Below are 15942 nucleotides of genomic sequence, written 5' to 3' on the forward strand. Positions count from 1 at the left end.
CCATCCAGTCGCGTGCAGCTACTATCTCAAATCGATCGCTGTTCGGTGAGAGAATGAGGCGGAAGGGCAGGGGCGGCTTGATCTAGCGGTGGAAACAAAATGGCAACGGGTGATCACGCTACGTGGGAGGGGAAAAAGGAAGAAAAAAAATCCAAAGTGGCAACTGGGCGGTGGTGGCCCTTTTATGCGGTAGGTAGCTGCCCCAAATTTACAGCACGAGGCTATTTTTGGGGCATGTTGCAAAATGTTAGGACTTTTCTTTAGGCGATACATGATCTATTGAGGCTATTTATTTTTGGCCTTTTGCCCTAATTATCAAAGGAAATTTAATTCGGCTACAGGGTGCATATGCTCCCCTACCAAAAAAACATATGTTGATGTGTCAAAATATTTTGTTAAAAAATTCTACATGTACATCTCCATGATATGTGTGTTCGTCAAATTTGGAGAAAAGCCGATATTTTCTGTGGTCTATATAAACAAGAGAAAACTTATCTTGTAAAAAGCCTTATTTTTATGACCGAATTTTATCTTTTTTCACACATCACACGGCAAGTCGAATTTTAGTGAAACGATGTGTGGCACGTGAAGTTGCACGTGCAATTTTTTTGTTTAATTCTTTTAAAATTTTGAAACGTGTCTAAGGTACATTTTAAAATAAAAGGAGCGTACTCCCTCCGATCCATATTAGTTGCCACTAATCTAGATGTATCTAAACATATTCTAGTTTTAGATACATATATACTAGTGGCAAGTTATATGAGTCGAGAGAGTATTTTAAAATAAAGGAAGCATATGCTTCCATAAGGCAAAACACAACATTTTGTTTTGCATCATTCTGTTGAGATTGACTAAATCATCTAATCTCTTCTCCTTTGCCCCGTCACTACCGCCCCTAACAAGCCCAGGTGACTGGGTAAAGCACGGACGGAATGGGCAACAGCGATGAACCAACCAAGCCATTGCCCTGGTGATGCCGTCCGTGGACGATCGACCAGGACCGGCCAACAACCACCGTCCGTCGGCTTTGTGCCGCGGCTGGCACCGCACCGGATTGGACCACCGCCCGCTGGACGCCGGTACAGGGCAAACAGCGAATCATGTCGCGGCGGATTTGATTTGTCTCAAGGGAGTAAACATCACATCACACGTAATTGGACAATAAAAAGGTACCGGATTGTGTAGCTTCGTTTATAGCTTGAAAAAAAATCTACGCTCTAGAGCGCTTGACCTAAGAGCATCTCCAGCCGCGTGTCCCCCAAAACGTCCCCAAAGGGATTTGGGGCGCGCCGGACAAAAAAACCGTTCCAGCCGCGTCCCCCAAAGCCCATTTTTGTCCGGCGCGCCCCCATACGGTGTCCGGCGCCCCGAGCCCGTCCCCGTCCCACAGGGGGCGCACCAGGGACGCCGGACACAACGAAAAGCGAGACGGGGAGTGGCGGGGCCGACTTGTCAGCGGCACAATAAATTTTTAACCTAACCGTCGCCTACCTCGCGACGAAAGTTATTGGCGGTGCAGTTCCCGCAGCGACGCAGCGACGGTGCAGTTCCCGCAGCGACGCGTCCCGTCGCGCCTAGCTCTGCGTGCCGGCGTTAATGCGCGCCACCGCTCCCCGCCTCCCTCCGGCCTATAAAAGGGCCGCCTCTCATCGTCCCTCTCACACACAAACTCTAGCGCCTCTCTCCCAAACCCTAGCCGCCACCATCTCAACAAGACTCGACGCTATGTCCGGTAGAGGCGGAGGCCGACCTCGCGGCCGTGGTCGTGGTCGTGGTCGTGGCCGCGGCAGAGCTGAACGCTCGCCGTCACCTTCCACGCCACCGGCTTCATCATCGTCGGAGATGGACGTGGAGCCGGACGTGCGGTTCGAGTTCGTCCTCGTCCTCAAGGGCGACCTGCGCGGCATCCAGAGGCTGCCGGACTCCTTCGCCGACTACGTCGCCGGCGACGATCGCCCGCGCATGATGCATCTGCGGGAGGCTGCGTGCAGCTACTACCGGTGGATCGTCGACGTGATCTACGACGCGCGCGGCAAGATGTACCTCAACATCGGCTGGGAGAAGTTCGCGCGGCACCACAGCCTCCAAGCCGGCTTCATCCTCCTGTTCTCCTACTTCGGCGACAGGGACATGAGCGTCAAGGTCTTCGACGAGACGCGGTGCCGCCGGGACTACCACGGCGACAAAGACCGACGAGGAGGACGACTGAGTGTTCTTTCTTCGCAGCGAACACGTGCACGGAGGTTTCTGCCTGTTCGCCTCATCGGTAGAACCAACAAGGGCACCATCCTCCCGCTGGATTTTCCAGTTTAGGTGACTGGGTGTGCCCTCGAGTGTTCTTTCTTAGCAGCGAACACAGGAAACCTTCGATGCACGGCCTAGTTAGGTTTAGTTTCTTTGCAAAATTTTATATTTGTGTCCACGACGGTTCAAACTATGTATTAGTTTGTGGAAAACCACGTTCCAAACTGTGTTTTCGTGTAAACCACGTTCCAAATTATGTATTAGTTTATGGAAATTGAAATAAAAAAGCTAAAGAAAAGTATTTTAAATATTTGGGGGAGGCGTTTGGGGGACGCGGCTGGGGAGCGATGTCCCTCAAAGGCGGCACGAACAAAACACGTCCCCCAAACGCTCAATCCGGCGTGGTTTGGGGGACGCTTTGGGGGACGCGACTGGAGATGCTCTAACCCGAGCTGAAACACTTAAATGGCTTCTCTTTGAATAACGAAAAAGAAAGGCCATCCGAGTAAAGAGGAGGTAAAGGAAAAGATGAAGAAAAGCCAAGGAGGGAATAAAGGGCGAGAACATGATCATGAAACCAATTATGCTCAGCGAAACCAAACCATTCGTTCATCAAATAATTCAAAGGCAACTCAACTTTAGAATGACACGGCCGAACTTGCATCGGATGGATAAACACAACACCAAGGCACATACTCACTCTGTACTGTGTGCTATATTAATGGTACCCCTTCGATTCATATTGATGCCACATGGCGAAATGACTAAACTTGCAGAGCATAAGATACTGTCAACTCAAAGAACATGGCATTCTACGAAAGCAACGACAGTAAAGCACAGTACTCAATTGCCAAACCAAATGGTCTAGCACGCGCCACGGCGCCAGTATTAGAGCATCCCAAAGCGTTCCCCAAAAGGATTTGGGGCGCGCCGGACCAAAAAACCGTTCCAGCCGCGTCCTCCAAAGGCCATTTTTGTCGGCACGCCCCGATACAGTGTCCGGCGCCCCGAGCCTGTCCCCGTCCCACAGGGGACGCACCGGGGACGCCGGACACAACGAAAAGCGAGGCAGGGAGTGGCGGGGCCGACTCGTCAGCGGCACAATAAATTTTTAACCTAACCGTCGCCTACCTCGCGACGGAAGTTATTGGCGGTGCAGTTCCCGCAGCGACGCAGCGATGCGTCCCGTCGCGCCTAGCTCTGCGTGCCGGCGTTAATGAGCGCCACCGCTCCTCCGCCTCCCTCCGGCCTATAAAAGGCCGCCTCTCATCGTCCCTCTCACACACAAACCCTAGCGCCTCTCTCCCAAACCCTAGCCGCCACCATCTCAACAAGACTCGACGCTATGTCTGGTAGAGGCAGAGGGCGACCTCACGGCCGTGGTCGTGGTCGTGGTCGTGGCCGCGGCAGAGCTGAACGCTCGCCGTCGCCTTCCACGGCGCCGGCTTCATCGTCGGAGATGGACGTGGAGCCGGACGTGCGGTTCGAGTTCGTCCTCGTCCTCAAGGGCGACCCGCGTGGCATCCAGAGGCTGCCGGACTCCTTCGCCGACTACGTCGCCGGCGACGACCGCCCGCGCACGATGCATCTGCGGGGGGCTGCGTGCGGCTACTACCGGTGGATCGTCGACGTGATCTACGACGCGCGCGGCAAGATGTACCTCAACATCGGCTGGGAGAAGTTCGCGCGGCACCACAGCCTCGAAGCCGGCTTCATCCTCCTGTTCTCCTACTTCGGCGACAGGGACATGAGCGTCAAGGTCTTCGACGAGACGCGGTGCCGCCGGGACTACCACGGCGACAGCACCGACAAGGAGGATGACTGAGTGTTCTTTCTTCGCAGCGAACACGTGCACGGAGGTTTCTGGATGTTCGCCTCATCGGTAGAACCAACAAGGGCACCATCCTCCCGCTGGATTTTCCAGTTTAGGTGACTGGGTGTGCCCTCGAGTGTTCTTTCTTAGCAGCGAACACAGGAAACCTTCGATGCACAGTCTAGTTAGGTTTAGTTTCTTTGCAAAATTTTATATTTGTGTCCACGACGGTTCAAACTATGTATTAGTTTGTGGAAAACCATGTGCCTAACTGTGTTTTCGTGTAAAACACATTCCCAATTATGTATTAGTTTGTGGAAATTGAAATAAAAAAGCCAAAAAAAAATATTTTAAATGTTTAGGGGCGGCGTTTGGGGGACGCGGCTGGGGAGCGACGTCCCCCAAAGGCGGCACGAACAAAACACGTTCCCCAAACGCTCAATCCGACACGATTTGGGGGACGCTTTGGGGGACGCGGCTGGAGATGCTCTTACTATAGTAATGTTTAGAGGATCATCGTCAGTGCATCTACTCAAATGGAGTACAGTATAATAGTTTGACATGCTGCTAAAATGGAGTGACAAACAGATTTTTGGTTGAGGTGACCAAATGCAGGCTTGGGACGCAGACCAGAATGGTATTTGGAGATGAGTTTGCAGCTACATCACGCAGTTTGATGCAGAGATGTTTGTTGTGTGCATTAATAACAGGATGGAAGGGTTAGGAGTGGTTGTAGTACCACTAACTGTTGACGGGGACGGCACTAGACTATCACAACAATTTTAAATGTAAACTACTATAGATACTCTAATATGAACACAGATCACCTAAAACTACTACTCTTAAGACAGTTTCCGTTCGGCTGTAAGTCAAAAACATGGAATAAATGTGAGTGAGGGAATGCAGCTGAGACGAGTCCTAGCGGGCAATGCAGAACCAGGTATCGTGCCTACCTGTTTGGTAGCAGACGAGAAAATATATATGTCACGGCGCGCAGAGCTGTCAGCCATTGCTCGCTTTAAAGGTGCACTACAGAGCACGCCACCTCACAGGCACAGCTCTGTGCTTGCCAGTGTTATGAGTGAACGCACGGTGAGGATGCAGGAGAGCTAAACTAAATATAATAGCTGTAGTCCCGCGAAATTTAGCAGATGTATGCCTAAATGCATGTGCTACCAGGAATTAATCAATAGTAAAAACACTTATTAAGGAAATGGAATGTTATCCTTCTCTAGAATACAACAATAGGACGGTCTGAACTTCATCGCAATTGTGATACCTAAAATGTTAAAGTTCAGAAGAATCAAAAGCAAGGAGGGGTATATAGAGTCGAAAGCTTTCAAGGGAATGATCTATGGAGTAAGTGAATGCATTTTGCATACTGACCAAATAGATGAGTTATAAATATTGATTGTACACTCTAGATATGAAGCTACTAAAATTCGAAAAAAAAGATATGAAGCTACTGAAAAAGGTATCAATGATTGATTGAGTACTGGTTCTTTAACAGTTATATAAATGTGGGTAAAGCATAGCAACAATCATTTGTCTGGCTTTTGTGCATGGCCTACTAGGAGAAGCATGATGTGACCAAATTAAGGGTACAGTGCATTTCACAAGACTATAAATGATGGCATGCAAAAGAAGATTGAAAAACTCCCTTTTGCTTTTCCCTAAGGAATTAAGCAGAAAATCATGGTTTGTATTGATGTAGCGCTTCATCAGACAGTCCTAAGACGACCATAAAGATCAGTTGCCTTGAAGCCTGGGCAAACGTGCTTAAGATACTATTTGTTTGACAAAATCACTACAGAAAATCACATAACACGAGACGTCTCCCCCGCCGGCAAGCCCAGGCGGCTGCCCAGGCTGGAGGTATGGTAGAACTGCCACTGAGTTGCCTCAGTCTTACAATAATATTATTAGAAGTTAGAAAAGTATTGAGACTTGAGATAAATGAACTTAGAAAATTATTTAAAAATTAGCTAGAGCCAGAGTAACATCCTCATTGAGTTGTTTGGTGTTCAGTTAACTAGAGAGTAAACACTCACAATCCAGAACATGTTTTAATTCCTTAGCCCATCATGTCATATATCAACATATTCCAGCAACATTTTTTTCCAGCATACTATTACTTGAACCTCTTGCCCAGTGAAGAATTTTCAGATTCATGCATACTCACGTGGAACACAAAGGAGTTTGCAGTAATTTGCCTATGCAAAGACATTACCCAATGTTCTAGGGCTTCCTAGTAAATAAAGTACTTTCAAGGTATTTCTCTTTTAAGAATTACGTGTCTAGCTAACTTACATTGTTGGCCAACATTCACAAGTTAACCCATCATTTTCACTTTAGCATGCTATTGAGAACTCAAACAAACGGGTGATAATACTTTCTTTACTAAAATGACAGGTTGATGTACTGACACATTCAAGCAAATCGGCTTCTGTCACTTAAACTAGTATGACATATTCTCACCTGTATCTTAACATTCCCTCTCCATTTCGAAAAAAAAATGTATCTTAACATAGAATATCTTAGTAGCCCACAAGTATCTGAACCTCATAGGATGAAGGTGGGTGTGAAGTGAGGTTGAGAAGATACACTCTTAACATCATTGTGTAGAAAAGTTAGCATGTACCCTAATATTCTTCCAGTTCTTTTTCCATACAACTCAATGAACTCCAATCCACAGAGCCATCAAACATAATAACATTTTGCTAATAGCACATTTGATCTTATCTAACAACATGCCATTTAACATATATACTACAGCAATCCAAGACGAGATCAGTATCACTTGAAATCTGGGTGTACCTCATCATCCACCACTACCTCAGTAGTGGGAGCACTTTCGTCAAGTTCAGACCAATGGAGCCCGGATCCCTCTTGCCTTCTATCTTCAAAGAAGCTATCATCCAAATACTTGCTGAACTTTGATCTTTGTGCTGCACAAGAAAATTATATGATTTTTAACTTTACTGTTTCGGTCATGACAAGTGTAAGAACATGTGACGAATTTTTCGTGTATTGCCTTCAGCAGTAACAGTTGCAGAGCTGAGAGTTGAGCGTGTTGGTCCTTGTTCCATTTGCTGCATCTTGGATAAAGAGGAGTTAATTGGAGGCTTGGGCCTTTTTCCAGCTGCACCCAATTGGGCTTTGGGAGGCCTCTTCAAGGAAGGAACTTTAGGTCTTTCTTGAGGTAACTCAGTTGTCACTTCAATTCCTATACATTGTTAATTGCAGGATAAGAACAATTAGGAAACTGCTATTAAAAATAGTTGCATCATGCATTGCAAATGTGGCCATTCCGTGGCCGGCCAGCATATGATGCTAATCAATTCAAGACTAAATAAAGAGTAAATTGCACTTTCCATTTCCTAAGTCGACAGCGCCTGCCAAAAACATGAGGGTTTAGTTTTCTAGATTATAGCACCACGTAATGTGTTGCCGTCTGCAATATATTTTGTTTTGAACGGAGCCTGATCAGACCCATGCTGCCACAGACAGGGCCAGCCGGACATCACCCACTTTTTGTGGCGTCTGCAACTGGGCACAACTTATCCGGCACAGGTATGATCAGGTCGGATTTAAATAACTGGTGTAGAGTGCGAAGTGCAAAGCGTAGTCATGTTGCATTATATGCAACATATCAGGCTCATTTATGATCAGTTCAAATCAAAAAATTGGTGCAGGTGTGCATAGTCAACCTGTCATTGTGCAAGGAGAACCAAACCCAAATGTTTTGTGCAGATGATATTAAACCAGATACAGGAAAGTGCAATGTGCTCATAATGAATAAACATGAACCGAACTAATGTAAGACCTAGAGGCACACTATATACAGCCACATCTTTGAATAGAAAATGCAGCAATTTAACCATCTTTTTCTAGCTCCGGGATGGACAGAAACAAACAATCAAGCTTTTTAAATGTAGCTCATAGTGCAAGGAACTTGTGAAACGGTTCAGTTGCTCCAGTGACATCTAAATTTATAGCAATTCAAATTGGAGCCCTGCAGGCCCTACAGGTTACAGGGTTTCAGTCCAGCAAGGCCTCTGTTAGATTAAACCTTAAAAGATGAAATGTACATTAGCCGGTTCACAGTATCCCAGGTTGCGAAGTAGGAGTAACACTGATCCCACGCGGCGATGCGGCACCATTGAAGTAATGTACTAAACCCACCCTAATCAATTCACATTTGGGCCAAATGAGAAGGTGCATCCACGGATTCACATTCAAACTGGAGCTCTGCAATCCCTACAGGTTACAGAATTTCAGTCCAGCAAGGCCTCTGTTAAATCAAACCTTAAAGATGAAATGCACATTAGCTGATTCACAGTATCCTAGGTTGCGATGTAGGAGTAATACTGATCGCAGGTGGCAATGCGGCACTATTGAAGTAATGTACAAAACTCACCCTAATCAATTCACATTTGGGCTAAATGAGAGGGTGCATCCACGGATGTGAATGCTGCTAAATCTAGTCAGGCATTACATCAAACACGATTTAAGCATACCATAATCTTGAGAGCCGGCAACTTCGGGGCCGCCATGATGCTCCCTGGTGTCGTCCAGGTACTCGGACCAGTCCATCCGCCGCTTCTCCCTCGGAGGCTCGTCTTGGTGATCCCAGTCCGCCTCTGGCACCGGCACGGGCGCGCCGCGGCCGCGCGCGAGGTTGGCGTCCTGGACGAAGCGGCGGAGGTCGGCGGCGCGGTAGCCGCGCGCGTGCACGCGGAGCACGGACTGGCGCTGGTTGCAGACCACGCACACCCACTTGTTGCTGCTCTTCTTCTGCTGCTTCACCTGGCGTCGAAGGGCAAGCAGAGAAACGGAAAGGTCGGATCAAATCGTCAGACAAACAGGGGCGGAATTGACGGTGGTCGGTTTGGTTGAGGAGCGCGCCTGCATGGTGGAGCACTGCACGCACTGCAGGGCGAGGAAGAGCGTCGCCATGGCGAATCCAGGGTCTCGAGCGGAGTGGGGGTGGAGAGAGCGAGCCGAGATGGATTTGGAATTTGGAGAGGGAAGAGGTTGGGGAATTTTTGCGTTTCTCCCGCTCTAATGGAGGTTTTGACGCGCCGGGTTTTGTTTCGAATTATTATTACCAAAATGCTGGACTTACAGCAACTCTAACGGAGCCCCTATTTATCAGAACCGGAAAAAACGAGTTCAGTCTCCCGAAAAACAATTTAGTTGCGGATTTAGTGATGACGCAGAACAGAAACCGAAAACGTGAACCGAACTCGATGAAATCAAACGTCGCGGAAAACCAAATTTTGCGATCGCACTCGATTTCATCGGATGAAGTTAAATTCGTTCATAATTTGTACAATACCAGGCAAAATACATATTGCACGTACATTACGAACTAGGGACCTAAATTAAACTAGAATTAGTCCCCGGAGTGACTATACTGTCACTGGGGCGCTAATGTCGCCGGCGGAGGGTTTTTGCCCGCCGGGTCTTCCTAGGCGACAAGGACCGCCGCCACTTCGATGACCGCCGCCACTTCGACGACCGCCACCTCGGAGGTGCTCCCGCACGCTAGAGGCATCCCGGCAGCGGCGTCGTCGTCGTCACCGTGCGGGGGCATCGCCGACAGAGGAGGGCTGCACGCGGTGGCAGCGGGGGGCGCCTCCGCTTCTCCGACCGACGCCTCCTCCGCGCGCGCTTGGAGGTAAGCCATCATCTCCGGCCACTTCCGGTCGGCCCTCTTCCACGCGCCGTTAGAGCGCCTACGCCTGGCGAGCTCTGGCGACGCCCAGGCACCCGGCGGACGCCGAGTTGACCTTCCGGCGCCGGATCGGCCACCTCCCCTACCCACGCGTCTTGGACGCGTCATTCCGGACGGAGGGGAGCTGGCCGAAGCGGCGCCGCGGCGTTGGAGTGTCCGAAATCGCTCGTCGGAGCGGGGGACTGGCGGCGGCGGAGGAAGAGGAGACGACGGAGGGGAGTAGGGTTTGCGAACCGAACTCCCCTCCGCGAACCCTTTTAATAGGGGTCGTGTGGTGAGTTTCTCGGGCCCCGAACTTTCGATTCGGGTCGCCCCATATATTCGGACGTTTCGGTCCGAACCCGTAAATCCGCCGGAAAAGTTCAGTTTGCGCGGGATTTACGGGCTCTGTTAGAGATGCTCTTACGGGATGCTTTTCATTTTGGGTCACCCCTATGTCCTATGTGTTCCTATTAATATCCACCGTCGATGGAAGATCGGACGGCCTGGAGGGGTTGGTTGCTTCCGGACCTTCCGGTGAGCTCTGTCACGAGGAAAATGTACCCGAAGGCTCGAGGCCCCTCGGCGACGTGCAGTCGCTTCCTCCACGTCCTCCCATGGCGACCACTCTCCCAACCTCCGCCTCCGCCACCAGCGCCGCCGCTCGCATCCTCCAATCGACGGTCCGATGCCGCTTCCCTAGAACCTCTCCCGTGCTCGCCCCTTCGCGTTCCGCAACTCGCCGCTTCTCCGGTGTCGCCTGCTCTCCCGGAATTGGCGGCGTCGGCGGCCAAGCCACTCCCCGGGAGGACACCGTCCGCATCGTGGCCGTCGTTGGCGACGGGAGCATCAGCCCGCTGAAAGATACGCCCTGGGAGGAGGTTATGCGCCATACGGTAGGGTCCCCGCTCTGAACCCATCATCAGTTCTAGTTCACCACTCCACCCCCATCAGCACCCAGTTCGCCTCTCACCTTTCTGAAACACTCCCAAGGAAAACACAACTTTGGGAATCGAAGTGATTTTACTAACACAGTATGTTAGGACTGTCGTACTGTGTAGTGTGCAAACGTCACAATTTTGTATATCCAGTTACAGCTAGTACCATCTGTATCTGTTAACTATGAGGAAACAAACGCCAATTTCATTTTCGGCACTGCTAATGTAGTATGAACAAGTCTTGACCTGAATAATTAACTACTCCTTGAATTTTTATGCATATGATGACTATGATTGCCTCTGCTCAGAGGCTTCAACTGTTATTGTGGGCTATGTAGTGCTGCGGTTGTTAACCTTACATGTCAATACATTATGTAGCTGTCACGAGGACCTGTGGAGTGCTTGCTACTTTGATTGATTCCGTTTAGTAGATGAAATGCAATACATTTTTTTTTTGCTTCTGAAAAGTTACATAGGGAGTATAAGACATGAATTTCTGTCACTCTGTTTTTCAATAGCTGTTCAGTGTTCAGTGAATAAATCTTCCATGTCTAGAGGCCTCAAAATATGATTTCATTCTGATTGTTTTGCTTCCTTTAGGCTGATAGGCTGAAGTGGGTTGATGAAGGATTCGAAATGCTTGTCTTCACAGACAAGTCGATGGACCATGGTGCTTTTAGGGAGGAGCTGTCTCGCTGTGATATGCTAGTCAATGTTGCAATAACGGGGCAGGAGTCCGTCCAGTGGCTCATACAGAACAGTAAGAACATTCCGAATGTACTTTGCTTTCAGTCATCTCCGTCGTTACTGAACAAGCTAGGAGGCAGATATGTTCAATATACCGGAGCGCAGGACTTCTTTGGCAAGCTAGCCAGTGTTGGCAAACCAAGTGGCGCCGAGGAATCAACTGAAGTCCTCAAAACCATATCCAATGCCTGGGAAAGGCACAACTCAGATGACATCAGGTTTTGCCTACTCGTTGTGGTTAACGCGTACATAAGACCAGTTGATATGCTGCAAAACCTAAGGGCAAAAGGTCTCTCCACCCTAAGCTGCATGATAAAAAACTGTGGCCCTCAAATTCTGAATTGCCTCTTTGACCCCGACTGTAGGAAAGCCATTCAGTGTTTGAATTCTTGCTCTCCAACCGATCAAGTCTGCAACTACCGCTGTATTGCGTCTTACGAGAGTCCGCAACTGGAGGCCTTTTCTCTCTGTGTTTTGCAGAAGCACAACTGTCTAGAGCTAAATGCTGCGATCCCTAGTAAGCCTTTTGTAAGCCCGTTATCCATGTTCAGAGAACAGCAGCTTAGCCATGAAGTTGCGGAAGACCTGTTTGTCGGTTGGCTGGACAATTTGGAATGGAGCTGGAGAGTTGTAGCTGGACAAAATCCAGCATATGATCAATTCCCGTGCCAGTACCAAATATTCTACAGAGGGAAAGCGAAAGGTTCGTTTTGGTATGAGCCAATTTTTCAAGTCAAAACCCTGGATGAGAAGCTAGTTTGGCGGCGCAGAAAATACCGAGTGAGAAGAGCTAGCATCCCTGGTACATTCTATTTCAGTGTACTGGATAATGGTGTTGTTTCAAAAGAGTTTTGGACAATTGTTGATGTTTCAGATGACTTCAGCTGGGGCCTGTTCCATTATCATGGAGCTGCTCAGGCTGCTGGACAATCATACACTGGAGCGGTGCTTGTTACCCCTGATGGGTCTTATCCTGACGGGGACAACCCAAGACTGGATTCTGCTTTAGAGAAGTGTGGTATTAAGAAATGGGAGCTTTATATGGTCGATAACTGCTCCTGCATGGGTGCTCCTTTGGGAATTCCAGAAGGTTCGCGACTACATTATCAGATTGCTCCTGGAAACGAAGCTGGTATTATGCAGAGAATATGATGATCTATTTGAACAGCATGAAAGGGCAATTTCATTTCCCAACTGATGTACTCATGCACCTGTACTTACAAAGATGTAACGAATGACACAGGTGTCACCGAATGGAGTTTATGTGTAATTGGTAGGTATATTTTTCTTATTCTTGTGTCATATAATACCCCACTTTGCTGCCATTATCATTCCCAATACTTAACTAGATACAGAGCTCCCGACTATTAAGAAATAATATAGTTCAATAGAAGATTATTCACTAAAACACTCTTTCGTTTTAAAATTATTTATTGCAGTTTTTATGCTTTTCTTCATCATGGCAGGCTGATATTATCATGCAATGATCAAGTGGATGGCCCAGATTTTGCTGGAATCCAGTAGCACACAAATGACTACGCGTAGCACTGTATATGTTCTCATGTTCATCACCTATCTAAAGCATCTTGAAGTGTTCCCATTTAGTTGCTGGAGCATCTTGCGATGTTCAGACGGTCTCAGATCAGTGTCACTATGCAGTTGTTTCTCTATCTTTGTCAAGCAGAAGTGACGTGCCTAGGACAAGTTAGAGAGTAAGCAAGTCTCCCACGTCTGGTTGACTTGCTTTATAGGAGTACCACAATCCGCATGTTTCAGATTTTATATTCTGCAGTTTACAGATCTGAATCCTAGTGGATAATGCAAAGTTCCTTTTTGCCAAGGATCGTACGACCACTTTGACTTTGGCTCTGACCTCCTTGGTGGTCTATCACCTATAAATTTCATCCAGATCCAGCCCCTGCAACAGCAATTCGCACTCACAGACTCACAGTTGATAACATAGCACACTCAAGAATGGCGGGACTGTATGAGAAACCGTCGGAGACGTACGTGAAGAAGCGGCCGCGGTACCCCAAGGAGTGGTTCTCCATGCTCGCCTCCCTCACCGCCGGCCACCACCGCGCCTGGGACGCCGGCTGCGGCAGCGGCCAGGCCTCCGTCAGCGTAAGCCTCCAACCTTTCTAAACCACGTCGTTTGCTTGATCTGAACTCTGAATCGGACGAGCAGACGAAAAAGATTAATCCGATGGGCCTATCGATCTCTCTCGACTCAGATCGCGGAGCACTACGAGAGCGTGGTGGCGACGGACGTGAGCGAGGGCCAGCTCCGCCACGCCATCGCGGACCCCAAGGTGCGGTACCTGCACACCCCGGTGGACCTGTCGGAGGACGAGCTCGTGGCCCTGGTCGGCGGCGAGGGCTCGCTGGACCTCGTCATCGTGGCGACCTCGATCCACTGGTTCGACGTCCCGCTCTTCTACGCCGTGGTGAACCGCGTCCTCAAGAAGCCCGGCGGCGTCCTCGCCGTGTGGGGCTACAACTACGACATCCACCCGTTCGGGGACAAGCTGCAGGGGACGCTGTACGGTGCCATGCGGCCGTTCATGGACCCGAGGACGAGGCTGGCCATGGAGCGGTACCGCGAGCTGCCGTTCCCGTTCGAGCCCGTCGGGGTGGGCCGCGAGGGCGAGCCGGCCGACGTCGACATGGAGGTGGACATGACGCTGGAGGACCTGGCCGGGTTCGTGATGACCGGCTCCGTCGCAACGACGGCGAGGGAGAAAGGGGTGGACTTGGCGGCGCTGGTGAAGGATGTCATGAAGGAGGTGGAGGAGGAGTGGGGGGATCAGCCGACGGTGCCCAGGAAGCTTGTGTTCAAGGCCTTCATGCTGGCTGGGAAGCCCAAGTGATGAACTTGAACTGAACTGCCAATTGCTGGTTTGTTTGTTTGCTTGGGTTGAGAATCAGAATATCTGAAATTCGCAGATGATGACTGCTATAGCCATGGGAAATTTTGCTAAATGACATTCACACCGTCCAATTATCTCATCGTCAGATACCATTTGATTTTGTGATACCATTACGATTTTATGTCACATTTGGGTGAAGGGAAAGTTTGACAATTTTGCCTGGGATGAGAGAAATGCAACTCGCACGTTACTTTGTGGTTCACTCTTACCAAAACTACTACATTTAGTTCTAAAACATAAAACCTTGTAGATTTTGAACCACAAGATCAATTTACAAACCGTCTGAAAATTTGAGTTTCTAGTGGAGGGAACTTCAAAATGACACCATATTGAATAGTTTATGACAGTTTTTTAAAATTGCTTGTGAAACTTGATGAAACATGTTACTTTGTGAAACTAGGTGAATTTTTTCCTTGAAACATTTTCTGATTCGTCAAAGTTAGGAAATATTTGTAATTACCATAGAGTCTAATTTGGAGACACAATTTTTTTATTTAATTTTATTGAGTTTTATTGTGTATCATATGTTTGAATGTGTTTCAAAATTAAAAATTTAAATTTTATCAAAACAAACCCCTTTTAGGATTGTTTAAGATCTCTTGGAAAAAATACATTGGTTCAAACGGAATGTCAATCTGATGTATATTTTAATAGATATGGCTATTTCAAATCCAATAATAGAAATTAAATCAATGTACTAAAAACACACACACACACACACACACACACACAGAGGACGAGCTAATCTGGGGTAGCCTAAATGCAAAGATTTTCCCTAGTGCTAATCGCAAAGCAGAGGGTGGGTGGATATGTGCACGGGGCCTCCTGTGCTTGCTACATATGCCGCTCTCCCTAGGATGACCATACTATGACCAGTTTTGAAGACAATGTGCCAAACTTTCCATTTTGAAGATTAAGGCCCTAGCCGTCGATGTCACCGCCTTTGTTGTGGGAGGTCACGCATAGAAGGGGGAAGCCGGCCTCCATGTCCTCTCCAAATCCCCTTCTTTAGCGGTGGCTTGCTTCTTGAGTTGGCCGGTGATCCATAGGTAGTGTGCCGTCTTCTTACCATGGCGCGCGAGGGAGCAGCACAGAGAAGTAAGAGCGCCAACATTGGAGGGCAACACTGAAGGGGGTGACAAAAGTAAGGTTTTGGGCGGTTAGGAAAGCGGAGTGGGTAGTTATATCAAAATGTCCCATCTCCCGCGCTTCCCGACGCGTGCAGAGGCGAAGCATGTTGCGCGCGCTAGAGCCAGGCTGAGTGACAACGGCCAACTCAAGCCTTCTCAGTGGGCTAATTTTTAGCTGATATAAGAATCATACATGCATTCTTTTTAGCCCACCGGAGCCAAGAAAGACTTCCACGGGCAGCCAAACACACCACTAGTGACCTAGTCATCACCATTGTTTCAGGTGGCTACTTTTAGTCACGAGTTTAGGGAGTTAAATGGCGATGCTCATTCTCTTGTAAAAGTTGTTGTATCTTTACCAGCCGGGCGTTACATTCGGCTGCTAGGGACGCCCGAAATCACTTGTATCCCTATAAACTTG

The 15942-nt window shown here is 48.5% G+C and overlaps 3 protein-coding genes across 6 annotated transcripts; 2 read left to right on the top strand and 1 right to left on the bottom strand.

The window, feature by feature from the left end:
* Positions 1–6538: 6538 nt before the first annotated feature.
* Positions 6539–9115, bottom strand: LOC127343603 (uncharacterized). Its single transcript, XM_051369753.1, has 4 exons — positions 8966–9115; positions 8578–8866; positions 7092–7283; positions 6539–7005 (listed from the first exon to the last, which is right to left on the bottom strand). Exons 1-4 carry the CDS (start codon positions 9014–9016, stop codon positions 6854–6856), a joined length of 684 nt encoding a protein of 227 aa, XP_051225713.1. The 5' UTR covers positions 9017–9115; the 3' UTR covers positions 6539–6853.
* A 1236-nt stretch (positions 9116–10351) lies between these two features.
* Positions 10352–13286, top strand: LOC127343604 (uncharacterized). 4 transcript variants are annotated; one of them, XR_007877350.2, is made up of 4 exons: positions 10353–10672; positions 11315–12734; positions 12928–13173; positions 13254–13286. XR_007877350.2 is itself a non-coding variant. In XM_051369755.2 (3 exons), exons 1-3 carry the CDS (start codon positions 10394–10396, stop codon positions 12468–12470), a joined length of 1341 nt encoding a protein of 446 aa, XP_051225715.1. In that variant the 5' UTR covers positions 10352–10393; the 3' UTR covers positions 12471–12611. The 4 variants fall into 4 exon arrangements, 2 of the variants coding, with proteins under 2 accessions (XP_051225715.1, XP_051225714.1); XM_051369755.2 differs by lacking the exons at positions 12928–13173; positions 13254–13286 and having other exon boundaries at positions 10352–10672; positions 11315–12241; positions 12336–12611; XR_007877348.2 differs by having other exon boundaries at positions 12928–13286.
* A 22-nt stretch (positions 13287–13308) lies between these two features.
* On the top strand, positions 13309–14544 carry LOC127343605 (methyltransferase ptaI). Its single transcript, XM_051369756.2, has 2 exons — positions 13309–13585; positions 13696–14544. The coding sequence occupies exons 1-2, from the start codon at positions 13436–13438 to the stop codon at positions 14329–14331; spliced, it is 786 nt and encodes a 261-aa protein (XP_051225716.1). The 5' UTR covers positions 13309–13435; the 3' UTR covers positions 14332–14544.
* Positions 14545–15942: the final 1398 nt, after the last annotated feature.

The sequence above is a fragment of the Lolium perenne genome, chromosome 3 (genome assembly GCF_019359855.2).
Source record: "Lolium perenne isolate Kyuss_39 chromosome 3, Kyuss_2.0, whole genome shotgun sequence".
Lineage (NCBI taxonomy): Eukaryota > Viridiplantae > Streptophyta > Magnoliopsida > Poales > Poaceae > Lolium > Lolium perenne.